The sequence below is a fragment of the Oncorhynchus gorbuscha genome, linkage group LG02 (assembly GCF_021184085.1).
Source record: "Oncorhynchus gorbuscha isolate QuinsamMale2020 ecotype Even-year linkage group LG02, OgorEven_v1.0, whole genome shotgun sequence".
Lineage (NCBI taxonomy): Eukaryota > Metazoa > Chordata > Actinopteri > Salmoniformes > Salmonidae > Oncorhynchus > Oncorhynchus gorbuscha.
Genome location: NC_060174.1, coordinates 73830627 through 73857196, shown reverse-complemented (window position 1 = coordinate 73857196; position 26570 = coordinate 73830627). Strand labels below are relative to the sequence as shown.

Sequence of the window (26570 nt, the reverse complement as noted above, 5' to 3'; positions counted from 1 at the left end):
GGCTGATTTAGTATAATTAACATTTCGTTGCTGATAGTATGGATTGTTTAATATATATATATATATTATTATTATTATTATTTTTAAAATGGTATCCTTATTATCCACCTGTACAGTAGGTGGTGGAATGCACATATAATTGTTGCAAACGCCATTATACCAAAGAAGAAGACTTTTGTCGATGGGCAATTCCAAAGCGGAAGTGGACCATTGAGACTGGAGAGAGAAAAAGGAGGGAGGGGAGAGGAAACGTTGCATGCTGAAGAGTGGGAGGTTGGGTTGACTCGACCCATACATTTCACATTTATTTTGCAGATGGTTGTTAAAGTTAGAACAACATATAAGCTATATCGTAGTTTATTGACTGAAAACAAGGAGTTGATTGTGTCCGGGTGAGTTGCTAGCCAGCTAGTAGCTAACTAGCGCCCGCCCCGACCGCAGCATCCGCACCGAAGCACTACGTTAGCAAGCCATCATTGGTCTCACACGCACATCGGAGCCGTGCAGCCTCCGTGCGCGAGGGAATATTCTGGTTATATTGGCAACAATTAACCATCATCAGACACCTCCAGGTAAGTGGGTAGGGTACTGTCGGTTTCACGGATTGACTGACCCTTGTCCGATGGGCGTGCCTTGTGTTGCTCGGGAGAGAGAACAGCGACAGTCCGCAGTGATTACTGGTTGCTTACTTGGTCGTCTGGCTTGGGCCGTGAAAATGAAGCGCATATGCCACGATTTCATAATTCAAACTCAATTTAAGCTTTCTGAATTGCTAGCACTTAGCAACAACTCATGATTGTGAAGTTATTATCAGTAGTCGAGTCATATTGTTGTGCTCAATTCCAGCCCTTTGGCTTCATATAAGTTGTTGTCATTACATACTCGCATCCTGGCCTGCCTGTCTGTGTGGGGCCTCCCTAGTGAGCAGGCGCTGTCATCTCCACCTCCATCAGCACTCGCTCTGTGCACATCAGGGGGACTGAAAGCCAGTCGCTAGCCTCATCAACTGTCTGACAATAACCTACCAGATGACATTATTCTTCAGGGCATATTACAGGACATGGCTATTATTTTAATTGTGTGTGTGTGATTTAACTCCTCCTCTGTGTCTCTGATAGGATGAGTGGTGATGAGATTAACCCTGCAGCAGTGGCCCAGGCAGTAGAGGACGTACAGGGAGACGACCGCTGGATGTCCCAGGTTAGTCTACCTTACTGCTAGCCTTGGATTTGGATTCTTAGTTCTATTACACATAAGAGTTATTGGACGAAGGCCTCTTCTGTACGGGGGAGTTTTTTAAAGAGCCCTACGCTTGGTCTGAACATTAACACATCGCTTGCGGTATGGTTTTGGAAATATAAGGACCGTATCTTTCATATCCCCAAGAAATAATAAAAAAAAACAGAAGGTTAAATTGATACACACCTTTTTTATAGGGTTATTGTTCACACATGGCCATATTTCCATGTTGCTGTGCTAGATTACGGAAGACTGGGTGGACTATTGTGCTAATTTTCTATCTGCGTCTCGAACACCTGTGTGTAAACCAGAAGACGGATGCCGCAAACATAATGCTGGGGAATATGGCCATAATGCTGGGGGATATGGCCATAATGCTGGGGGATATGGCCATAATGCTGGGGGATATGGCCATAATGCTGGGGAATATTTCAACTTAAAAAAAAAAAAAAAATATATATATATATATATATATATATATATATATATGGCCGATTTCATGAGATGCAGTATCTCGTTTTTTTCTAATAAGCTTTGTTGCACAGTTAATTTCAAACAGTCAGGAATAATCTAATGAATTATGTGCTTGTAAAATTATATATAGGCTAAATATAAGCCTTCCACAACAATAAGACTTGCTAATGATGTAATAATTTGTTTAACCAGGCTTTCAAGTCTATAAAATTTTTTTTTTTACACATTTAACCAGAGCTATGCACATCCACTAACAATACTTAACACAAATATAAATTCAACAATTTCAAAGATTTTACTGAGTTACAGTTCATATAAGGCAATCAGTCAAATGAAATAAATTCATTAGGCCCTAATCTACAGATTTCACATAACTGGGAATACAGATATGCATCTGTTGGACACAGATAGAATACCTTAAAAGGTAGAGGTGTGGATCAGAACCAGTCAGTATCTGGTGTGACCACCATTAGCCTCATGCAGTGAGACCCATCTCACATAGAGTTGAGGGTTACAGGGTTAGGGTCAGGCTGTTCATTGTGGCCTGTGGAATGTTGTCCCACTCCTCTTCAATGGCTGTGCGAAGTTGCTGAATATTGGCGGGACACACTGTCGTATACGTCCATCCCGAGAATCTCAAACATGTTCAATGTGTGGCATGTCTGGTGAGTATGCAGGCCTTTAAAGAATTGCTACATTTTCAGCTTCCAGAATTGAATGGCATGACAATGTGCATCAGGATATCATCACGGTATCTCTGTGCATTCAAATTGCCATTGATACAACGCTATTGTGTTCATTGTTCATAGCTTATGCCTGCCCATACCATAACCCCACCGCCACCATGTGGCACTCTGTTCACAAAGTCGACGTCAGCAAACCATTTACCCACACGGCACCATACATGTGGTCTGCAGTTGTGAGGCTGGTTGAAGGTACTGCCATATGTTTGGGCTCTTTTTTTAAATTTCAGCTCATGAAACATGGGACCAACACTACATGTTGTGTTTTATATTTTTGTTCAGTGTATTTAAAGTCTAGCCAACTTGGATCTATTTGCTTGCTAACGAGGCAAAACAGTTGAACTGTTATGTATACACCTTCCTGTCCGTCTCCAAATGAACGGCATGCTAGCCTGTCCACAGATGTTGAAGTCAAATGGGCTACCCGGATAAGAAGATGCCCAGGTCTCAGAATGAGAACGAGTTGCCAATTCCTGATATAAATGAGTCTTTATGCTCATTGCCCAGTTCTAAATCAGACTAGACAGCTAGCACTTACGTCTAACGTTCTGCTAGTGGTACCGCAATGCCACGTGCAACAGAAACTGACCATTCATTTTCCACAATTATACTCATTTTGGTAGGGTCTGCTGTGTTCTGTATTTTGGGTATCGTTAGAACGGTTTAGTTCTCCTTTATTACAGTAAAATCATGTCTAAGTGTTTCGGTGTCCATATGACCCATTCTGTTGGACCAATCCTCAAATGCAAATATTGAGTTTAAACTGCTTGTTGTCAGAGAAGAGTAAGTTATCTTTCATTGTTGTGAGTGGGAGGGGCTTGGTGTCTGTGTGAGATGGAAGGTACACAGTAGGAGGGGCTTGGTGTTTGTGTGAGATGGAAGGGACACAGTGGGAGGGGCTTGGTGTCTGTGTGAGATGGAAGGTACACAGTAGGAGGGGCTTGGTGTTTGTGTGAGATGGAAGGGACACAGTGGGAGGGGCTTGGTGTCTGTTGGAGGGGCTTGGTGTCTGTGTGAGATGGAAGGTACACAATGGGAGGGGCTTGGTGTCTGAGATGGAAGGTAACACAGTGGAAGGGGCTTGGTGTCTGTGTGAGATGGAAGGGACACAGTGGGAGGGGCTTGGTGTCTGAGATGGAAGGTACACAGTGGAAGGGGCTTAGTGTCTGTTGGAGGGGCTTGGTGTCTGTGTGAGATGGAAGGTACACAGTGGGAGGGGCTTGGTGTCTGTGTGAGATGGAAGGTACACAGTGGGAGGGGCTTGGTGTCTGAGATGGAAGGTACACAGTGGGAGGGGCTTGGTGTCTGAGATGGAAGGTACACAGTGGGAGGGGCTTGGTGTCTGTTGGAGGGGCTTGGTGTCTGTGTGAGATGGAAGGTACACAGTGGAAGGGGCTTGGTGTCTGTTGGAGGGGCTTGGTGTCTGTGTGAGATGGAAGGGACACAGTGGGAGGGGCTTGGTGTCTGTATGAGATGGAAGGGACACAGTGGGAGGGGCTTGGTGTCTGTGTGAGATGGAAGGTACACAGTGGGAGGGGAAATTATTTTGATTTGATATGAAAGTAGAGAGATTTATGTTTCTAGAATTACCGCAATTGAGAATTGTTTCACGTTTAAATGGAGTTTTTGACTATCAGAGAACGGTTGATTGTCAATGAGAATGAATTCCATTATCTTGGCTTTAATGGATTATGCCTTTGAGTTGGCTCGCTGAAATTGTCTTACTCTTTCAAATGACTGCTCAATGTTGGCAGTTTTAGCTAATATCAGCCCATTCCGATATGTTAACCAATTTATATTGTGCTTCCCTAATTTGTATTATTATTGTTGGGCATAAGACTAAAAATACCAGCAAATCAACTCCAAGAGATAAACATTTTGTAAATCTGTTCCAAATTATTCCCACGCATAATAGATACTGTATGTGATCATATACAACAATGGAATGAATGTTTGAATTCAATGTTTGAATTATATCTGTTTGGGCCTCTTGCAGTCGGTCCGGCCCTCTGACCATCCCCTCAAAATAATGTTTTTCCCTACAGCTGAATCTACTTGATGATCCCTAGCATGGTCCTTCTGTAGCTCAGTTGGTAGAGCATGGCGCTTGTAACGCCAGGGTAGTGGGTTCGATCCCCGGGACCACCCATACGTAGAATGTATGCACACATGACTGTAAGTCGCTTTGGATAAAAGCGTCTGCTAAATGGCATATATTATTATTATATTATACCTAACATGGCTGAATCTACTTGATGATCCCTAGTATAGAGGAAACCTAACATGGCTGAATCTACTTGATGATCCATAGCATAGAGGATACCTAACATGGCTGAATCTACTTGATGATCCATAGCATAGAGGATACCTAACATGGCTGAATCTACTTGATGATCCCTAGCATAGAGGATACCTAACATGGCTGAATCTACTTGATGATCCCTAGCATAGAGGATACCTAACATGGCTGAATCTACTTGATGATCCCTAGCATAGAGGATACCTAACATGGCTGAATCTACTTGATGATCCATAGCATAGAGGATACCTAACATGGCTGAATCTACTTGATGATCCATAGCATAGAGGATACCTAACATGGCTGAATCTACTTGATGATCCCGAGCATAGAGGATACCTAACATGGCTGAAACAAGAGTCATGACCCTCCTATGTTCATCTCTATCTCCACCATTGTGTAACATTATCTTGTTGTGTAATAGTGTCTGCCTGGTGATGATGACATGTGTTTGTGCAGCACACACGGTTTGTTCAGGAGTGTAAGGACGCGGAGCCGGAGGTGCTGTTTATAGGAGACTCCATGGTGCAGCTAATGCAGCAGTACGAGGTGAGGGAGGACAGCTGCCTGTGTATACATACTGTGTTATGTCACTTAGAATCCTGTGTGTGTTGACCTCAGTGCATGTGTTAGTTTTTCTTTGTGCTATGACCCTGGTGTTTTTCATAACAACAACTAAGTCCAAACATTGTTAAAATAAACAAAAACAGTACCAGTCAAAGTTTGGACACTTACTCATTCAAGGGTTTTCCTTTATTTTTTACTATTTTCTACATTGTAGAATATTAGTGAAGACGTAAAATCTATGAAATAACACATGGAATCATGTAGTAACCAAAAGTGTTAAACAAATCAAAAATATATATATTTGAGATTTTTCAAAGTAGCCACCCTTTGCCTTGAGAGCTTTGCACACTCTTGGTATTCTCTCAACCAGCTTCATTAGGTAGTCACCTGGAATACATTTAAATTCACTGGTCTGCCTTGTTAATTTGTGGAATTTCTTTCCTTAATGCATTTGAGACAATCAGTTGTGTTGTGACAAGTTAGCCTTATTTGGTAAAAGACCAAGTCCATATTATGGTGATAATCTGGAACATTTCAAGATTCTTCAAGTGCAGTCACAAAAGCCATCAAGCGATATAATGAAACTGGCTCTCATGAGGACCGCCACAGGAAAGGAACACCCAAAGTTACCTCTGCTGCAGAGGATAAGTTCATTAGAGTTAACTACACCTTGGATTGCAGCCCAAATAAATGCTTCAGAGTTGAAGTAACCGACACATCTAAACATCAACTATTCAAAGGAGACTGCATGAATCAGGCCTTGATGGTCGAATTGCTGCAAATAAATCACGACTAAAGGACACCAATAAGAAGATACTTGCTTGGGTCAAGAAACACGAGCAATGGACATTAGACCGGTGGGAAACTGTCCTTTGTTCTGTTGAGTCCAAATTTTAGGTTTTTAGTTCCAACTGCCGTGTCTTTGTGAGATGCAGATTAGGTGAACGGATGATCTCCACACGTGTGGTTCCCATCGTGAAGCATGGAGGAGGAGGTGTGATGTTGCTCTACTGGTGACACTAGTGATTTATTTAGAATTCAAGACACACTTAACCAGCATGGCTACAACAGCATTCTGCAGCGATACGCCATCCCATCTGGTTTTCACTTACTGGGACTATAATTTGTTTTCCCACAGGAGAATGACTCAACACACCTCTAGGCTGTGTACAGGCTATTTGACCTAGAAGGAAAATAATGGAGGGCAGCATCGGATGACCTGACCATAACCCAATTGAGATGGTTTGGAATAAGTGCTGAGTATATTTCCGACTGTTGGAAAAGCATTCCATGTGAAGCTGGTTGAGAAAATGCCAGGAGTGTGCAAAGCTGTCATAAATGCAAAGGGTGGCTACTTTGAAGAATCTAAAATATATTTGGATTTGTTCAACACTTAAAAGTTTTTATTTTTTATTACAACGTAATTACATGTGTTAGTTCATAGTTTTGATGACTTCACTATTATTCTACAATGTAGAAAATATAAAGAAAAACCCTTGAATCAGGCATCAACCCCCCACAAAGATGTACTTTTCCATGACCCAGGAGTTCTCCATGCTCCACTGTGCATATCACAGGACCGCATCAGTCCGGAGAAGCCTTGAGCTATTGGGAATACACATTTCTGAAGTTCGTTTAAATAATTACACCTCTCATACACAAAGGGCTTAAACCTAACACTACATTCAGTCTTTAAGGATATATGAAAACAATTTATTCATACTAGGAAGATTATAATTATATGAAATTGTAATGTACAATCAACTCAAATGACTAGAAACAGATCAGGCATGTAGAAATAATGGACCTATTTTTTTAATAGTCTTTTGAAAACTAACAATCACCATAAAAGCTAGACGGGGAGAATTGAACATTCTCAAAATATTGAATTTAGCAGTATTGATTTTATGTTTTAGCAAAAAGAACACCATAGACATAGCAAAACTGCAACATTTTGGGGCCTCCAGAGTGGTGCAGTGGTCGAGTCGTGCATCGCAGTGCTAGTTGTGCCACTAGAGATCCTGGTTCAAGGCCAGGCTCTGTCGCAGCCGGCCACGACCGGGAGACCCATGAGGCGGCTCACAATTGGCCCAGGGTCGTCCGGGTTAGGGGAGGGTTTGTCCGGCAGGGATGTCCTTGTCCCATCGCGCTCTAGCGACTCCTGTGGCGGGCTGGGCGCATGCACGCTGACACGGTTGCCAGGTGTACAGTGTTTCCTCTGACACATTGGTGCGACTGGCTTCCTGGTTAAGCGGGCATTGTGTCAAGAAGCAGTGCGGCTTGGTTGAGTCGTGTTTCAGAGGACTCTCGACTTTCGCCTCTCCGGAGTCCGTTCAGGAGTTGCTGCGATGAGACAAGACTAACTACCAATTTGGATGCCATCAAATTGGGAAGAATAAGGTCAAATGTGAGCTCTATGGCAAAATGTGTAGAATTGCGAGAAATTCACTTTTAAAACTGCAAACATTTATCCTACACTGCCAGGATGGGGGCTTCTAAAATGTTCTCTAAAATTCAGACTGGCTGACCAAGCCTATAGCCACACCCACCACCTAAGCTCCTTTTTGTTCCAGAATAAAAAACCCTGTGTGTGTCCACAGATCTGGCGGGAGCTTTTCTCTCCACTGCACGCGCTCAACTTTGGAATCGGGGGAGACACCACCTGTAATGTGCTGTGGAGGCTGCAGAATGGAGAACTGGACAACATCAGGCCCAAGGTGAGATTCAACTGGGCCAGCACAGGCCCTGAGAGGGAAAAGGGCACAGCACAGGCCCTGAGAGGGAAAAGGGCACAGCACAGGCCCTGAGAGGGAAAAGGGCACAGCACAGGCCCTGAGAGGGAAAAGGGCACAGCACAGGCCCTGAGAGGGAAAAGGGCACAGCACAGGCCCTGAGAGGGAAAAGGGCACAGCACAGGGGGACAGTTTTGTTCCTGTAATGCATTTCATCCAGATCAGAACACCTAATCAATACCTCATTGGTCCCCTCCAGGTGACGGTGGTGTGGGTAGGAACCAACAATCACGAGCACTCATCTGAGCAAGTTGCAGGGGGAATCCTTGCAATTGCACAGCTGCTCACCTCCCGTCTTCCAAAGACTAAGGTTGTTGTTCTGGTAAGTGAAGGTTTTCATTTTTTGTTTTGTCTACAGTGTATCTGGAGTATAACATTTCAATCTCATGTAGTGTTTGCATTCAGAAAGTTTGCATTATCACCTCAGTGTCAATACTATATGAGCATGTGTAGTGGGGAGAACAAGTATTTGATACACTGCCGATCTTGCAGGGTTTCCTACTTACAAAGCATGTAGAGGTCTGTAATTTTTTATCATAGGTACACTTCAACTGTGAGAGACGGAATCTAAAACAAAAATCCACATTGTATGATTTGTAAGTAATTCATTTGCATTTTATTGCATGACATAAGTATTTGATACATCAGAAAAGCAGAACTTAATATTTGGTACAGAAACCTTTGTTTGCAATTACAGAGATCATACGTTTCCTGTAGTTCTTGACCAGGTTTGCACACACTGCAGCAGGGATTTTGGCCCACTCCTCCATACAGACCTTCTCCAGATCATTCAGGTTTCGGTGCTGTCGCTGGACAATACAGACTTTCAGCTCCCTCCAAAGATGTTCTATTGGGTTCAGGTCTGGAGACTGGCTAGGCCAATCCAGGACCTTGAGATGCTTCTTACGGAGCTACTCCTTAGTTGCCCTGGCTGTGTGTTTCGGGTCGTTGTCATGCTGGAAGATCCAGCCACGACCCATCTTCTATGCTCTTACTGAGGGAAGGAGGTTGTTGGCCTAGATCTCGCGATACATGGCCCCATCCATCCTCCCCTCAATACGGTGCAGTCGTCCTGTCCCCTTTGCAGAAAAGCATCCCCAAAGAATGATGTTTCCACCTCCATGCTTCACCTTTGGGATGGTATTCTTGGGGTTGTACTCATCCTTCTTCTTCCTCCAAACACGGCGAGTGGAGTTTAGACCAAAAATCTCTATTTTTGTCTCATCAGACCACATGACCTTCTCCCATTCCTCCTCTGGATCATCCAGATGGTCATTGGCAAACTTCAGACGGGCCTGGACATGCGCTGGCTTGAGCAGGGGGACCTTGCGTGCGCTACAGGATTTTAATCCATGATGGCGTAGTGTGTTACTAATGGTTTTCTTTGAGACTGTGGTCCCAGCTCTCTTCAAGTCAGTGACCAGGTCCTGCCATGTAGTTCTGTGCTGATCCCTCACCTTCCTCATGATCATTGATGCCCCACGAGGTGAGATCTTGCATGGAGCAGACCGAGGGTGATTGACCATCATCTTGAACTTCTTCCATTTTCTAATAATTGCGCCAACAGTTGTTGCCTTCTCACTAAGCTGCAGCGCATCCCAGCCTTGTGCAGGTCTACAATTGTATCCCTGATGTCCTTACACAGCGCTCTGGTCTTGGCCATTGTGGAGAGGTTGGATTCTCTTTGATTGAGTGTGTGGACCGGTGTCTTTTATACAGGTAACGAGTTCAAACAGGTGCAGTTAATACAGGTAATGAGTGGAGAACAGGAGGCCTTCTTAAAGAAAAACTAACAGGTCTGTGAGAGCCGGAATTATTACTGGTTGGTAATATATGTCATGCAATAAAATGCAAATTAATTACTTAAAAATCATACAATGTGATTTTTCTGGATTTTTGTTTTAGATTCTGTCTCTCACAGTTGAAGTTGTACCTATGATAAAAATTACAGACCTCTACATGCTTTGTAAGTGGGAAACACTGCCAATTTTGCAGGTTATCAAATACTTGTTCGCCCCACTGTATATTAGAATCAGGCTTGGGCTCAATTCAGAAATTAATTGAGGATGCTTCATATATTTTAAATGTTTACTAGAGTTGAATCGAAGCAGGAAACAGGATACAGATATGCAATTTGAGTTTGAACTTAATGAAATAACATCAAACATGTTATATAAATGCATATAAAATATTGTTGAAACAGATTTTCAGGACAAACTCTTAAAATGAATGATCAAGGAAAACAAAATATATCCACTACCGTTCAAAAGTTTGGTGTCACTTAGAAATGTCCTTGTTTTTGCAGGAAAAGCACAAAAAAATGGACATTGAAATACAGTGTAGACATTGTTACTGTTGTAAAGATTTAATGGAATATCTACATAGATGTACAGAGGCCCATTATCAGCAACCATCACTCCTGTGTTTCAATGTCAAGTTGTGTTAGCTAATCCAAGTTTATAATTTTAAAAGGCTAATTGATCATTAGAAAACCCTTTTGAAAGTATGTTAGCACAGCTGAAAACTGTTGTCCTGATTTTAAAGAAGCAATAAAATTGGCCTTTAGACTAGTTGAGTATCTGGGCTATCAGCATTTGTGGGTTCGATTACAGGCTCAAAATAGCCAAAAACAAAGAACTTTCTTCTGCTACTCGTCAGTCTATTCTTCTTCTGAGAAATGAAGGCTATTCCATGAGAGAAATTGCCAAGAAACTGAAAATCTCGTACAACACTGTGTATTATTCCCTTCACAGAATAGTGCAAACTGATTCTGAATTGTGCCCAACCCTGATTTAGGATCTATGCATTTACAGATGTTTGTCCTTTTAGTAACTAACCTCTTCTGCCTGTAAATCTCAGGGTCTGTTGGCACGGGGTGACGGGCCCAACCCACTGCGGGAGAAGAACGCAGCGGTGAATGGCTTCCTGCGCTCCTGGCTGCCGCGGCTGGGCCAGGCCCAGTTCCTGGACGTGGGGGCTGGCTTTGTCCACTCTGACGGAACCATCTCCACACGGGACATGTTTGATTTCCTGCACCTGACGGCGGCGGGCTACCGGGCCATCGCCAAGCCCCTCAGTGACCTACTGCTGCAGATACTGGATGAGACGCCTGAAGAGAAGAGGGCCTCGCTGGTCTGAGGGCCACACCCCAGGGTCCACACAGCCAGGGACATGCTTCACTGACTCCCTCCTCCTGTTGGGGAGTAGCTGGAAGTTTCCCCAAACCACTATTCCAGGGTCTGGTCCTAGATCTGTGGTTAGGGGCGACTTCTACCTGGAGTCTCTACTGGGAACAGGGGAGGGGGGGGATAGTCAGGGGTGAGGCATGCTCCTGTCTGGGGAAGGGGTCAGATCAAGATATGTCATTCACATGAGGGGGCTGGGCCAAGCAGAGAGAATGGGCACTCATGTGAGTGGAACTGAAACTGCAGGAGGGAGAGTGCATGGGGATCATGTGCATGTGTGCGGGGTGACTGTGTGGAGAGAGTCAACAACTTCCAGAGAGATATACATACATGCTGTAGCAGCAACAGTACCACTTGCGGTCAGAGAGATCTGATAGTGGGAGGATGGAGAGAGAGATGGGACATTTCTGAAGTACACCTGCCAATGGCACACATGCATAGACCCCCCCCAAAAAACACACACTGTAGTAGACTGTAAAATGTTGAGTTTTGCCATATGAAATGTAAAGTAGCTTCCTACTCGGTCACAGCTTAGCTGCACAGTAATAAGCACTCCGATGCGTTCTCTCTCAGAAATCAGTTTGAGTTGGCTCCGTTTGCCCCAACAGACTTTTTAAAAGCTCTAAATTACCATCTGAGGACCAACTGCGAAATATATTCTCTCCTCCCCCTCTCTGCTTTGACACACACACACACACACACACACACACACACACACACACACACACACACACACACACACACACACACACACACACACACACACACACACACACACACACACACACACACAGCAGTGAAGTCAAAGCTATCTTCCCGTAATGGCCTTCTGCCATACACACACTGTCAGACACTGCCTCTCTTACACATAGAAAAAACTGTAACTAAAATCCTTGCACTTTCTCTCTCCTGCTCACTCTCGGCGCTCTTCATTTTTGTCCTTATTTTGTCTTGTTGTGTAGTATACAGAACCCCCACCCAGCCCTGGACACACTACCACCTGCCTCCTAACACATGACATTGTCGCAGGACGACTTAAACAGTAGCATCATGATAAAGCTATTGACACACAACATTGATTGAATTTACTAGTCTACTACACTAAAAACCAACCACAGGTCACATAGAGAATGTCATGTGTTTGACCTTTCAACCCTGTTTTGTTTCCTGGTGCAGTTGAACTGAAGTGGTTAGAGGTCCTCTTGCTGAGCATCGACTGCTCTCATGTTATAACCGTCTATACGTATTCTTCTTGCGCTATGTTGATCTACATTCTGTATACGCGTGTGTGAGTAAACCTTGAACATAGCTGGAGGTGAGAAGTGTGTATGTCACTTATGTTTGAGTCTGTGCATTGGTTGTATGACTGTTTAGAAATGGCCCATTTGTATATAATACATATATATATGTGTGTGTGTGTGTGAAGCTTGGATAGATGGCCTTGTGTTGCGAATGTGGTAGTGTTTGTAAGAGAATGACCATTAGTGAGCATCTGTATTTGGTGCAAACTGCACTATATCTGGCTTATTGTCACATGCTGAGAAGACGGCGCATTCCAATAAAGGACCATGGATGTATATAATTTGTGGTGTTGCTTCATTTCAGTTGTATTTAAGGTGTAAATGTGGGGGAAAGGTATTATATCATCAAGGTTTGTGATTAACAGATTAGTATCTGTGATTGTTACTGCATAATTAACTTGCAGGAGTCTCATTTAACCTCTAGAGGGAGCCCTTTTACGTGCACTCCAAGTGGGACAGACGTCTTACTGTCAATGGGACAGACACTGATGGCTTGTCTCAAGAAATGACTTCCTTTCCAAGGCTATTGGATAGGAAACGTCAAGCAAACGCTTGCACAGTTTATGGTAAAACTGTTAAGCAGATAAATCTGTTAATTATCAGTGATATTGTGAGGGAGAGAAGAGGGTTGTCTTGCTGTTTTAAGAACTCTTGAATAAACCCCCTCCCTTATCCCTGGCTGACAATTCCGAGTTACCTGTTTGATATTTCTGCTGCTATGGTGTGATGGTGGTTTGCACAATTTATGATGGAACTTTTAAGGCTCACAAAAGAAATGGTAAAAATGAGAGGATAAAGGTAGTCAAATTGAAGAAATAAATGAAATGGCTTGTTGCCAAAACTATTATATTGTTGTGCATTAATGGACATCAGCAATAGAACGAGGATTCACTTTGACTAGAAGTTTAATAGTACCATTAGGAAGACACCATTTCTGTTTTACTGTAACTGATAAATTGCTATGGCTAACCTGGTATGTGGAAGTCAGTCTTATCACTCCTCTGTCCCCTCACCACTGAAAGAAGAGGGGAGGAAGGTTAATGAGATGCGGTTCATGGAGCATCATACAGTAGTCTGAGGTAAGACCGGGCGTCTGGGTTGGTCAATTTCTTCAACATGATCAGGTCTATATTATCAAACAGACTCTGTTGAAGTATTAAAATATTCCTTTTAGTAATACAATTGTAGACTATAGAGTACAGTTTAAAAGTATGTGATAGTTCTCCCCAAGTTCTGCAAAATGTCTTAAGACATCCTGTAACTCATACAGCCTCCCCAATCCCCCTTACGTAGCCTCCCCAATCCCCCTTACATAGCCTCTCCAATCCCCCTTACGTAGCCTCTCCAATCCCCCTTACGTAGCCTCCCCAATCCCCCTTACGTAGCCTCCCCAATCTCCCCAATCCCCCACGTAGCCTCCCCAATCCCCCCAATCCCCCTTACGTAGCCTCCCCAATCCCTCTTACGTAGCCTCCCCAATCCCCTTTACGTAGCCTCCCAATAGCCCCCTTACGTAGCCTCCCAATCCCCCTTACGTAGCCTCTCCAATCCCCCTAGCCTACGTAGCTTCCCCAATCACCTTTACGTAGCCTCCCAATCCCTCTTACGTAGCCTCCCCAATCCCCCTTACGTAGCCAATCCCCCTTACGTAGCCTCCCCAATCCCCCCCAATCCCCCTTGAGTAGCCTCCCCAATCCCCCTTACGTAGCCTCCCCAATCCCCCTTACGTAGCCTCCCCAATCCCCCTTACGTAGCCTCCCCAATCCCCTTTATGTAACCTTCCCTAGCAACAACATTTTAATAAATCTAACCTCTCCCTAACAGCAGGAACCATCTTATCAGCAAGTAAAAACTCAGAAGTGGGTTTGACCGAAACTTGACCTTTCAACACAAGTATAGAGTCATAACGATGTGAACGAGTGTAAGCATCTTCTGACGGGTGGCTGGTTTCATCAGGTCTGTGGCAGCTTTGTGTCCTCGGGAAACCAGATAACCACGGTGGGATCCAGACAGGAGGAGTCTGAATGTTAGACGTCTTCTGATAGTGTCTGAAGGCCACAACACTCAACAGGTTTTAACACAAACACAGAGGTCTCCTGAAGGGGAGACCTTACATCTTACATGACGTATTTACCCCTTAAAAGGCATAAGGCCTTTAACCTTATTCAAGGCCTATGACACAGCAGTGATACCACGAAAACATATCCATGTTTCCACTTCATCATCAGGTTTAGACCCATGTACAGTTCAACACAACTCCGAGGGTACAGGGATTATTGAGAGGTGGTGGGGGGAAACGAGAGGCAGAAGGTCAAGATGAGAAGACAGAGGAAGCATCCATTCACCAAGGATGAGAGTAGTGTTTCAGATCTAGTCAGTGGTCCCTGAGGAGTACCATCTTAATGTAATGGTCCCTATTCAGCCAATCAATACTGTGTGCCAGACAGACTATGACCGTGACAAAGCACAGTGGTGCCGACTCAGGGTTTTAAACAAAGTTTGCATCTATGTTGCATGGTACAGTACACACAGGTGGGATAGGCCAATCACACAGGACAGATTAAATGGAAAAGGATCCAGCATACCCAGTGGGGTCCAGAATGATTGGATCCCTTGATAAAGATTAGCAAAAAAGACAGTAAAATAACAAATGCAAATACTGAGTGTACAAAACATTATGAACATCTGCTCTTTCCATGACAGACTGACCAGGTGAATCCAGGTGAAAGATATGATCCCTTACTAATGTCACCTGTGAAATCCACCTCAATCAGTGTAGATGAAGGGGAGGAGTCAGGTTAAAGAAGGAGTTTTAAGCCTTGAGACAATTGAAACATGGATTGTGTGTGTGCCATTCAGAGTGTGAATGGACAAGACAAAATATTTATGTGCCTTTGAACAGGGTATGGTAGGAGGTGCCAGGCACACCGATTTGTGTCAAGAACTACAACGCTGCAGGGTTTTTCACACAACAGTTTCCTGTGTGTATCAAGAATACAATATAGCTCAGTATTTGTAATATTAATTTCATATGTTTTTTTTGTTTATCTTTATCAAGAGATCCAATAATTCCAGACCCCACTGTATGAACTTATCAACAGTGGCCCCTGGAAATAAATATTGTGTGCACACTGGCCAGCTATTCGATTAGGCTGTAAAGAGAGACTACCATGAACTGAAATGGCAAAGAACGAATGTGCCAACTGAATGTATGCCGGTACTCATCAACCCACCAGAAAGAAAACCCATATATCCCAGAGAGGTTATGGGGACGTATAGCTAGCTGTATGCAATATCTTATCTGCTATTATCACACACTCCTAGTCTATGACTGCACACACACACACATTGTCTGAGGCATCATCAATGACTGGACATGCAGGCACGCACGCACATCCGGATGCTCTCGTTTTTTTTGTGACACGACTTCTGCTTTTGGGCGTTAACGTATACCTCACTGTTAACAAGGCGACAGTCCATCTCCTCCTCCACATTTACTGGATTGGTCGAACAGTGCAGAAGAGAATCTCACCCAAAGCGTTTTCTCTCGTCAGGAACAGAAAGAAGAAACGCAGCTCAGGCATTTATTTTATGCCTTAGAGTTTTAGAGGCAATGATCTAATGGCCCTATGATGGCTTTATGGGTCACACATAGTAGCCAGAAAGATTAAAAGGCCACAGTGGACAGATAGCCACAAGTGGCTACCTCTGGTCTCATTGTCAATAGGATGATGCAAATATCAAATTATATGGCAAGTTTCCTATCCGCATACATAACCATTTACATGTACTTACTAAACATGTTGTATATGGATCTAACAAATATTCTTTATGATGACTGGTGTGATGTTCAACATTGGGGCATATAGGGATATTGAATATATCCAGTTATATATGTAAAGTATGTCATTATTAATGTTTAAAACTGATGTACTTAGATTGCATGTGCCAGAAACACATTGTCGAAGTCTTTCCAGAAAAAGACTTTGACATTCAGGTGACTGATAGTAACCTCAGTTCCTACACCGTATGGTGGTAACATTAGGTCAACCCAGTAACCCACGCATGTACATATAGGTGTTTGTCTGTTTGCTCATAAAAGTGTACTTTGTAATAAAACATCGCCCCCCTCCTCTTCCCTCTTAGTTTCTGACCCTTGGACATGCTCCTACAGTTGGACTGAGGGGCTGAGGTCCATGTCCAAGACAGCACACACACATCTGATCAGGGACCATACCCCCCAGGTAAGAGAAAACTAGCCTCACTGGGACACTCATAGGGAGGTATGGGGCTTATGGGAAGCATGGGAGACAGACAACATAGGAGAAAAGGAATCAAATATGAGGAAGTGAAGGACCAATATTAGACAGATGAAAGTTGCTGAAAGACATCAGATATTATTTTTGAACTTCGGTTCTTGGAAAGAAATGTGTTAGAATTTGAAATATGGATCAAATGCATAAACAGCAACTTGCTTTTGTACTCTGAAGTTTGAGTTTGAATGTTTGGTAGAGTTCAATTGTTTTTGGTTGTGTGAAACATTGAATGTTAAGTTGTTGCTTCTCACATGTTTTATCTGCCCCCCCCCTTCTCTCTCTCCTTCTCAGCACTTCACCATGAAGTTTGTCGCTCATGTTGGCAGTAGGTCAATATGAGCTCTAATGTTATATAACATAGTACAGTCTTGTGTGGAGGCCTCAGGACTATAGCTAAAGCCTGGGTCTGTCATGTGGTTGTTCGCCCACCAGGCTCCCAGGCCTTGCAGAATGATGCCCCCTCCCAGATGGAGCACATCAAGGCAGCCATCATAGAGTACCTCACTCGGGTGAAGGAGACCGTCCGGAAGACCCTGGACCACCTGGATGGACTGAATACACTGAGTACAAGTAAAAGAAACACATAGCTCCACTTGTTAACTTTCACCAGATTATTCTGCCTTAATATTCCCTTTCCAACAACCCCTCATCCTTCTTTCCATCATAGCAATGTGTTGCACTGGTGTCTCCCTCATTTTACCCTCCACCTCTCTGTCCACCCCCTCTCCTCATCTCCCCCAGGATGAAGCTGTCCGAGAGCTTCGACAAGCTGCACGAGTATACCCAGACTGCTTCCACTTCCAATCAGGTGTGTGAGCCCGAGTGAGGAGCTGCAGCATGTCCTCCAGAAGCATGTTGAGATGTACCGCGAGTAGCTAGAGCCCATCTTCCAGGAGTACGTCTTCAAGAACCGTGAGGAGCTGGTCAATTAGATGCATGTTGAGGTGTACCGCGAGAAGCTAGAGCCCATCTTCCAGGAGTACGTCTTCAAGAACCGCGAGGAGCTGGTCAATTAGATGCGCGCCAAGGTTGAGGTGACCAAGTCAAAGCTGTTCCCCATGGTTGAGATAGTCCGCACCAAGCTGATGTAACGGATGTGAAACGGCTAGCTTAGTTAGCGGGGCGAGCTAAATAGCGTTTCAATCGGTGACGCCACTTGCTCTGAGACCTTGAAGTAGTAGTTCTCCTTGCTCTGCAAGGGCCGCGGCTTTTGTGGAGCGATGGGTAACGATGCTTCGTGGGTGACCGTTGTTGATGTGTGCAGAGGGTCCTTGATTCGCGCCCGTGTATGGGCGAGGGGACGGTCTAAAGTTATACTGTTACACTGACCAATCGTCTGGAGGAACGGAGGAATCTGGCCACCTCCTACGCTGAGGAGTACAGGGATCAGCTTGTGAAGTCTGTCGGTGAGGGAGGTGTCCCTACACACCGCTGACCTCCAGAGCGAGCTGGAGCCCTACTTCGAGGACCTGAAGAGCAGGTTCATGACCTTCTATGATACCGTCGCCACAGCCATGAAGGCATAAAAACCTCAGATCCTGGTCAGACACACACTCCTCACAACAAGAAGTGCCGAGTCTCGCACACACTATCTGTAGATTGTCTCCACGTAGTGGCCACCTTCACAGTGTGATTCCATCCACATGAACATGGCCTGTGTCATGCTTGGTGAAAGAAACTTGGTGTACCTGAAAATATGGTCTCTCCTCCAGACATCTTGTCAATGAAATACAAAAGGTCTCCAATATACTGGTGTAATGGTTTTATTTTATCGTTCTATTACATCACATATGTTAATTAAACAAGTCAAAATAGTTATTGCTATTTCCCTTCCACTGAAGTTTTTCCTGCTCATTCAAGCAAGTTAAGTTCAATGAGTCATAATTCATATGTGACTTTTAGTAAGGCACTTATTAACATAACACTTTAGTGTATTTTTAGACATAGAAAAAAACATTTTACACAGAACTCGTGGAAGTTAGAAACATTATAAAACATAGAAAATGCTTGGTAGTTAGAAATAACATGCACGTAACAGTTGATATAATTATGTCAGAGGGTATCAGAGGTATATTTGACAAGAAACACAATGCTTGTTCAAACGGGCATACATAACAAACATGATATCCCTATGGGTTAAATCAGGAATGTTTTTAAAAAAGTGAGAAAATAAAGTTCTGGTCAGTACTAAATGATTTACATAAAGTCAAGTCTAGATATAGGGATGGATAATATCAATGACTTGTGTTTATTGTGTCACATAGGTGAATAGTAATAAGTCACCATGACTGCTCTGTGTAGGTGAGAATCATATTCCACCATCTCCCACTTCAGTTCTGTGAAGCTGACCAGAACGTTATCAGTGTTCCTCTTTCCCTTCACGTCTTCTGTTGTGTTCTCCGTTTGGTCTGATCGGCTACTCCTCTCACTTTGCTGGACAGAAGGGACAGGCATTGTACTTGCTCGACTGCAGCCATACACTGATGCACTGAAACACAGACAGAGGCAAATCATCAGCTTTCCATCAGCTAAAAGTTCCTCAGTAGTTTAAGAATGTAGAGTCAGGATTATAGCAATGTAAAAAGGAAGCATAATCTTATTGTGCCTAGTATGGTGTACAATATGAGGAATTCTTAGGGTAGGCCTCGCCTCCTCATCAACACTGTAGTTTGCAGTAATATAAGTGCTTTTTTTTTAGTGTACGACTTACATCCTTATGTACAGTGTGTGCGCAGCTCATGGGGTGCTGGCTGTCTGCTTCCAAGTGTTTCTGGCACATCAAGCACAGCTTACGATTACTGACAGCGACAGGCTGGCGAGAGACAAGCAGTACATCAATAGGCAAACACACAAGGGTTATGTACATCTCGTCACCCAAGTCTAAAATTCTCTAACTATGGTTGTCTGCAGAGGGCACTAGTGGTTTGTACCTGTGGGGGCCTGGTCTGGAAGACCTGGGCCACTGCAGATCTCTGAAGGGGATGTGTGGGTCTCTGGATGGGTCCTGGAGGGCGCTGGATTGGGTCTGGGTAGCCAGGAACGCCCCTGTCTGCAGAGGGAGGCCTGATAGGCCCTGGTGCCTTTGGAGAATAAGGGTTAGGTTTAGACCGGGGATCATCAACTGGATTCAGCCACGGGCCAATTTTGTCTTGTGCGGGTGGGTAGGGTGGCCGGACCATAATTGTAAATCATTTGTGACTGCAGATTGACTGCAAGAAGCCCAAACAGATATAATATTTGAATTAAAACATTAATTTCAAACCTTGCTTACATTTGTATGACCACATAAGCAAAATGCACCCCCCCCCAAAAAAAAACAGTATTGTGTGGAGGCCTGTTGGGGAACCCTGGTTTAGACTGTGTTGGTGTGTGCACGAACGTGTGAGCATCTCAGTGTTAATGACTGTCCTACCGGTTTCTCATTTTGTGCCAGTCTCTGTGCCACCTGCATTGTGACGTCATCAATAGACATGCCAGCCATGGTGCCCCGAGAATTCTTAATCTGCTGCAGAACTGACATAAGCTGGGTTCTGGAGGGAGAGAGGGAGAGAGAGGGAGGTAAAACTGAAAGAATGAGACCGTGGCTGCCAATACCGAGTTTTCGCCTACTCCCGGAAAACTTATTCAAAGGTAAGGATCCGGATCACGTTCTGCGCACGTGTTATAGGAATTAATGGTAAATGTCCCACTGGTGATATATGTCATGGGGAATTGATATACACTAACAATCAAATGCAAACAATTTATACAATAAAGTTATGAAACAATGAATGTGCACAAATTGGTGTGAGAGAGTGAATTCTGGAGAGAGAAGTGCATTGTGACACACTCCCCTTCTTTTACTGTGCCATCTCCGTGGTCTCTGCCTCGGCAATGAATTAGTTCACAGAGATGGGCGCGAATAAGACAGGTGTCTCGTGTGCCATAAAATAAATAAATATATATATGCTACTGGTCAACAAAAAATAAATCTTGGTCGACGAACAGCCTATCGATCAAACAATCGACCAGTCAAATAATTGAGGTCAGCCCTAGTCCCTACACATTGCAATGGAGCAAAAACAATCAGCGTTGTGTGATAATGTAGGAACATTTTTATAGTTGCTGCCATTTCGTAGCCACTAGCCAGAGTTAATGAAAAAACAATGTAACTCCCCATTTGAGTTGATGATCTGCGTTTTAACCACAGTCCCTACTAACTGCTACTTCGCTTCTCAACGATCATGCATCAAATCAAATGTATTTATAAAGCCCTTCTTACATCAGCTGAGATCTCAAAGTGCTTTACAGAAACCCAGCCTAAAACCCCAAACAGCAAGCAATGCAGGTGTAGAAGCACGTACCCATCGGTTCCACCTCTGGGCTGCCGAACGTTCTAGGCAACCTGAGCATGTGTACCCGGACCGGAAACCATTCTGACAATGGGTTCGTTTAGCGTCGCGCAAAACACTATTATTCTTAACTACCGCTTTAGACTGCCTACGATGTCTGATGAAGATCTTCATAGTTATGCTGCCTTATCGTAGCGAGAGTTGCTGAAAAAAAGAACTAGCCAATGTTTGCAATGATAATGAGAAAATAATCACCATTTGTTACTGCCTGTATGTCTCGCTTTTGTTTGATATGCGTGCCTAAATATACAACAGACAAAAAAGTTTGTACGAACATGTCGCTCATGTATTCTGCATACAACATGGTAGCTGCATGTAGCCTAACACACCTCCTGAAAAAAATAACCTGAAATCGAGCAGAAGCAGAGTGTTCATCACGGCAAGTCAGGTTATAGCCACGGCAAGTCAGGTTATAGCCACGGCAAGTCAGGTTATAGCCACGGCAAGTCAGGTTATAGCCACGGCAAGTCAGGTTATAGCCACGGCAAGTCAGGTTATAGCCACGGCAAGTCAGGTTCCGGAAAAACTGGAACCGCAGCCACTCCGTATTGATTATAGTCGGCAAGATCTTTTACTGACCAGGACATTCAGAGTAAGTGACAGACTTTGATCTCACCTGTTGCACTGTGGAAATCTGTCTCCCAGTCTCTTCAGCAGATTGTCCAGTTTGCCAGCAGCGGGGGGGTTATTGGAGGGCAGGGACTGGGCGGAGGCCATGGTAGTGGTGGACTGGGAGACAGGTGGGGCGGCTGGGTGTTGGGCTAGAGCAGAGGCAGGGGGAGTGGAGGAGGGGGCAGGTGGGGGGGTTACTCTGGCTGGGGCTGTGAAAGCAGCACGGTGGTGCTGCTGGGATGTGAAGGTCATCCCCATGGATTTAGGAGGGCCCATCTGGAAATGTTGAAAAGGGGGGCGGGGTGCATATCATCAGACTCATCAACAAGTCCACCTGGCATTGACTGTCTTCGTCAGAATCAATTGCATACACACCATGGGAACCTGGGGTAAGGGTGGTAATGTGATTCCAGGGAGGCTTTCCTTTGGTTGGCCCTGTTGCAGCAAGTGAAGGTAATCCTTGAACTGATTCTGTGAGAGAGAAAGAGAAGATGAGAGAGGACAGTCAATAAAGTCCCCTAGTTGTCTAGGGGCAGTTCAACCCCCTAGTGGAGTTCTTAACGCAGTCTAGTCGCTCTCTTGTCCTTCACCTGTAGTCCCGCCAAACTGCTGTGAACCACAGCTACATTATTCTCCCACTCCAGCCTGTGGTGCATGTGCTGCTGTTGGGAGGAGTCTAACCTGCAGACAGAGGGAACACAACCAATCACTGAAGCACAGCCTTTATGGGAGAATTAAAATATACAGACGATATCCAGCTTTGGTCATAAGGTCATGCTCAGTACAGTACCCAAGTGTGTTTATGTATTGGTCAGCCTCTTTCAGCCAGTCGTCCACCTCAGACATGGTCACATCTCTCTGCATTTCCAGAGCCGCAATCTGTTGAACATAAATCAGAATACAAATCAGTGTTAATCCCTGATTGTCTTTAAATCCAACTCCATGGAGACAAGTGTTGATAGGTGAATGAGAGTGAACATTCAGGGTCATAGGGTTGTGATGGTTGACTTATTGAGTTAATAAATATGTACAGACTGACCTCCCCCTGTAGAGCTCTCTGTGTGGTCTCCTCTGACTCCTCCTGTAGACGCTCCATCTCAGTGTTCAGGTCTGCTAGCTCCCGCTCCCACATCAGCCTGGAGATGACGACAGTAGGTGTATTGTATCGCAAAATAATGTGGACTAGTATGTGGTGTCTATTGTTATGTTATACATGTAGGACTGTGGCTTAGTGTCTTACTTCTCCTGGTTCTGCTCCTCTATCAGCAAAGCCAGCTTCCTGGTGGTCTCCTCCAGCTCCTGAGACAGTCTGGTAAAGGGACAAACAGAGGAACATGGCTGACAGGACATAATGTCACAGTTCTGTCTTTTCCCACCTTCTCACTTTCTCTCCTTTACCTGTTCCTCTCCTCCTCCATTTTGCTTTTCTCCATGCTGAGCTCCTGCTTCTTGACCGCAAAGTTCTTGCGGGTGGTCTTGCAGCAGTTCAGCCGAAGCTTCACATGCAGGGACTCAATTTTGTCCAGCAGCACCTAAAAATATTAATGTTGTCACTCACAGGTTATAAGCCCAAAGACATAATGACACAATTAGGCTTATACAGTGCTCCCGGAAAGTGTTCAGACTGCTTGACTTTTTCCACATTGTCTTACGTTACAGCCTTATTCTACAATGGATTCAATTGTTTTATCCCCTAATCAATCTACACACAATACCCCATAATGACAAAGCAAAAACAGTTTAAATGTTTGTACATTTATATAAAAAAAACAGCTGAAATATCACATTTACATAAGTATTCAGACCCTTTACTCAGTACTTTGTTGAAGCACCATTGGCAGCGATTACAGCCTCTAGTCTTCTTGGCTATGACGCTACAAGCTTGGCATACCTGTATTTGGGGAGTTTCTCCTATTCTTCTCTGCAGATCCTCTCAAGTTCTGTCAGGTTGGATGGGGAGCATCGTTGCACAGCTATTTTCAGGTCTCTCCAGAGCTGTTCAACCGGGTTCATGTCCGGGCTCTGGCTGGGACACTCAAAGACATTGAGACTTGTCCCGAAGCCACTCCTGTGTTGTCTTGTTGGAAGGTGAATCTTCACCCCAGTCTGAGGTTCTGATGCTGAACAACAGTCTTGGTTTCATCAGACCAGAGCATCTTGTCTCTTATGATCTGAGATTCTTTAGGTGCCTTTTGGCAAACTCCAAGCGGGCTGTCATGTACCTTTTATTGAGGAGTGGCTTTCATCTAGCCACTCTACCATAAAGCCCGATTGGTGGAGAGCTGCAGAGATGGTTGTCCTTCTGGAAGGTTCTCCCATCTCCACAGAGAAACTCTGGAGCTCTGTAGAGTGACCATTGGGTCACGATTTCTCATTTTTGCTGGACGGCCAGCTCCAGGAAGAGTCTTGGTGGTTCCAAACTTCTTCCATTTAAGAATGATGGAGGCCACTGTGTTCTTGGGGACCTTCAATGCTGCAGACCTTTTTTGGTACCGTTCCCCAGATCTGTTCTTTGACACAATCCTGTCTCGGAGCTCAACAGATAATTCCTTCGACCTCATGGCTTGGTTTTTGCTCTGACATGCACTGTCAACTGTGGGACTTTATATAGACAGGTGTGTGCCTTTCCAAATCATGTCCAATCAATTTAATTTACCACAGGTAGACTCTTATCAAGTTGTAGAAACATCTCAATGATGATCAATGGAGACAGGATGCACCTGTGCTAAATTTTGAGTGTCATAGCAAATGGTCTGAATATTTATGTAAATAAGGTATCTGTTTTTAAAAATGTTAATACATTTGCAAACATTTCTGAAAACCTGTTATCGCTTTGCCATTATGGGGTACTGTGTGTAAATCGATCATTTGTATTTATTTAATACATTTTAGAATGAGGCTGTAACACAAAATGTGGCAAAAGTCAAGGGGTACTTTCCGAATGCACCGTATGTAGCCTACAGTAGAGACGTGTGAACAGACCTGCTGCTGGTGGACCCCCTCATCCTTCTTCTGCACCAGACTGTCTACTTGGCTGCCATGATCAGCCTCATCCTCCTCCTGGTGCTTCATCAGCTCCTCATACTGCATGGCCAGGTGGGTGCTGTACTCATCCACTGACCGCTGAGAGAGAGAGAGAGAGAGAGAGAGAGAGAGAGAGAGAGAGAGAGAGAGAGAGGGAAGAAAGGAGAAAGAGCGTGAGGGAGAGAGAGGGTTGAGAAAAATAGGAAGGGAGGAAAGATAGGAAAAAGAGAGTGAGGGAGGGTGGAAAGAGGAGAAAGAGACAGGAGAAATGTAAGGAGAGAGAGTCAAAATGAAAAAGGTTGTCAACGTCAGTAACACACAGATAGAAGTTGTGTGTGTTACCACAATAATTGCCCCAGGTATGCACCCAGAGTGAATACATTACCATCAGTGACTCCCAATCCAGATCGGTGTTAACATCTTTGTCTGCTGTCCAGGCTTCTGTCTGCAAGATACCAAACACTTAGGATTACTTGCTGTCACATATGCTTCACTTTCGTAAATTACTGCTGTCCTATACCAACGTATACTACCTGAACGCCTTGCCCCTCCTGCTTCTTCTTGTGAGTGACATGCTGTCCATCTCCCGAGGCCAGCTTGTCCAGCTCCCCTACAGATTCCGAGGTGTAGCCAGGCTCGGACCAGGGGTTGGACTGGTTGGACCAGGGGTTGTATTGCTGCTCAGAGTTTCCCGTGGCGGAGGTTTCGCTGGGAGACAGAGCTAGGGTAAATATTTGGTGAGGTACTCTGCTCTTGATATACCAGCATGTCATCACCCACTCCTCATAAGCAACTACCCCTACGATAACAGTCACCGCACTTACCGCGCCATGTCCTCCTCCAGCGCCAATCCCCAGTCGATGTCGTCCATCGTTTGCTAGCTAGCTAGCTAGTTAGTTAGTTTCTTCGACGACAAATTAAAATGAAACAGCGTTAAGCTTGTTAGGAAACTGAAACTTAAATGACAACGTACATCTTAGTAGTCATCAAAAACGGCCAATTCATATTTTGAATCGTTTGTTTCCTCATCCCACGTTGAAAAATTATAAACATTGCACGTTTGATGACGTGCACTTCCGGGTAAACACACGCAGATCATTGCTACGCTTGCGCAAGCGCCGTCCAAATGAGTTTATTCATAATGTTTGACATTCTTGTGATTCATGTTGTCCAGAGAGAGGTGAGTTTGTTGTGAAGGTATGCAAACATGGTATGGTTGGTAGACAAATAATGTAGCTTCAAATGATGTAAATTGTAATTCCTACATGACCACTACAGAAGTGTCAGAGTAAAAGTGTTACATTTACATTACATTTAAGTTATTTAGCAGACGCTCTTATCCAGAGCGACTTACAAATTGGTGCATTCACCTTATGACATCCAGTGGAACAGTCACTTTACAATAGTGCATCTAAATCTTAAAGGGGGGGGGGGGTGAGAGGGATTACTTATCCTATCCTAGGTATTCCTTAAAGAGGTGGGGTTTCAGGTGTCTCCGGAAGGTGGTGATTGACTCCGCTGTCCTGGCGTCGTGAGGGAGTTTGTTCCACCATTGGGGGGCCGGAGCAGCGAACAGTTTTGACTGGGCTGAGCGGGAACTGTACTTCCTCAGTGGTAGGGAGGCGAG

General features: G+C 44.3%; 2 protein-coding genes and 1 pseudogene across 3 annotated transcripts; 2 read left to right on the top strand and 1 right to left on the bottom strand.

Moving 5' to 3' along the window:
- Window positions 1–194: 194 nt before the first annotated feature.
- On the top strand, window positions 195–12876 carry pafah1b2 (platelet-activating factor acetylhydrolase 1b, catalytic subunit 2). Its single transcript, XM_046320988.1, has 6 exons — window positions 195–572; window positions 1119–1200; window positions 5215–5304; window positions 7923–8039; window positions 8314–8436; window positions 10974–12876. The coding sequence occupies exons 2-6, from the start codon at window positions 1120–1122 to the stop codon at window positions 11250–11252; spliced, it is 690 nt and encodes a 229-aa protein (XP_046176944.1). The 5' UTR covers window positions 195–572; window position 1119; the 3' UTR covers window positions 11253–12876.
- A 3667-nt stretch (window positions 12877–16543) lies between these two features.
- LOC123990640 lies at window positions 16544–18530 on the top strand (annotated as a pseudogene).
- A 133-nt stretch (window positions 18531–18663) lies between these two features.
- LOC124009232 (RING finger protein 214-like) lies at window positions 18664–26044 on the bottom strand. Of its 2 annotated transcripts, none has more exons than XM_046320826.1 (15): window positions 25768–26044; window positions 25477–25664; window positions 25329–25388; window positions 24902–25042; window positions 23318–23451; window positions 23160–23228; window positions 22959–23055; window positions 22710–22798; window positions 22510–22600; window positions 22295–22390; window positions 21924–22195; window positions 20329–20446; window positions 19847–19996; window positions 19627–19728; window positions 18664–19404 (listed from the first exon to the last, which is right to left on the bottom strand). In XM_046320826.1, the coding sequence occupies exons 3-15, from the start codon at window positions 25329–25331 to the stop codon at window positions 19342–19344; spliced, it is 1425 nt and encodes a 474-aa protein (XP_046176782.1). In that variant the 5' UTR covers window positions 25332–25388; window positions 25477–25664; window positions 25768–26044; the 3' UTR covers window positions 18664–19341. The 2 variants fall into 2 exon arrangements, with proteins under 2 accessions (XP_046176782.1, XP_046176775.1); XM_046320819.1 differs by having other exon boundaries at window positions 25477–25651.
- Between the last annotated feature and the right edge of the window lie 526 nt (window positions 26045–26570).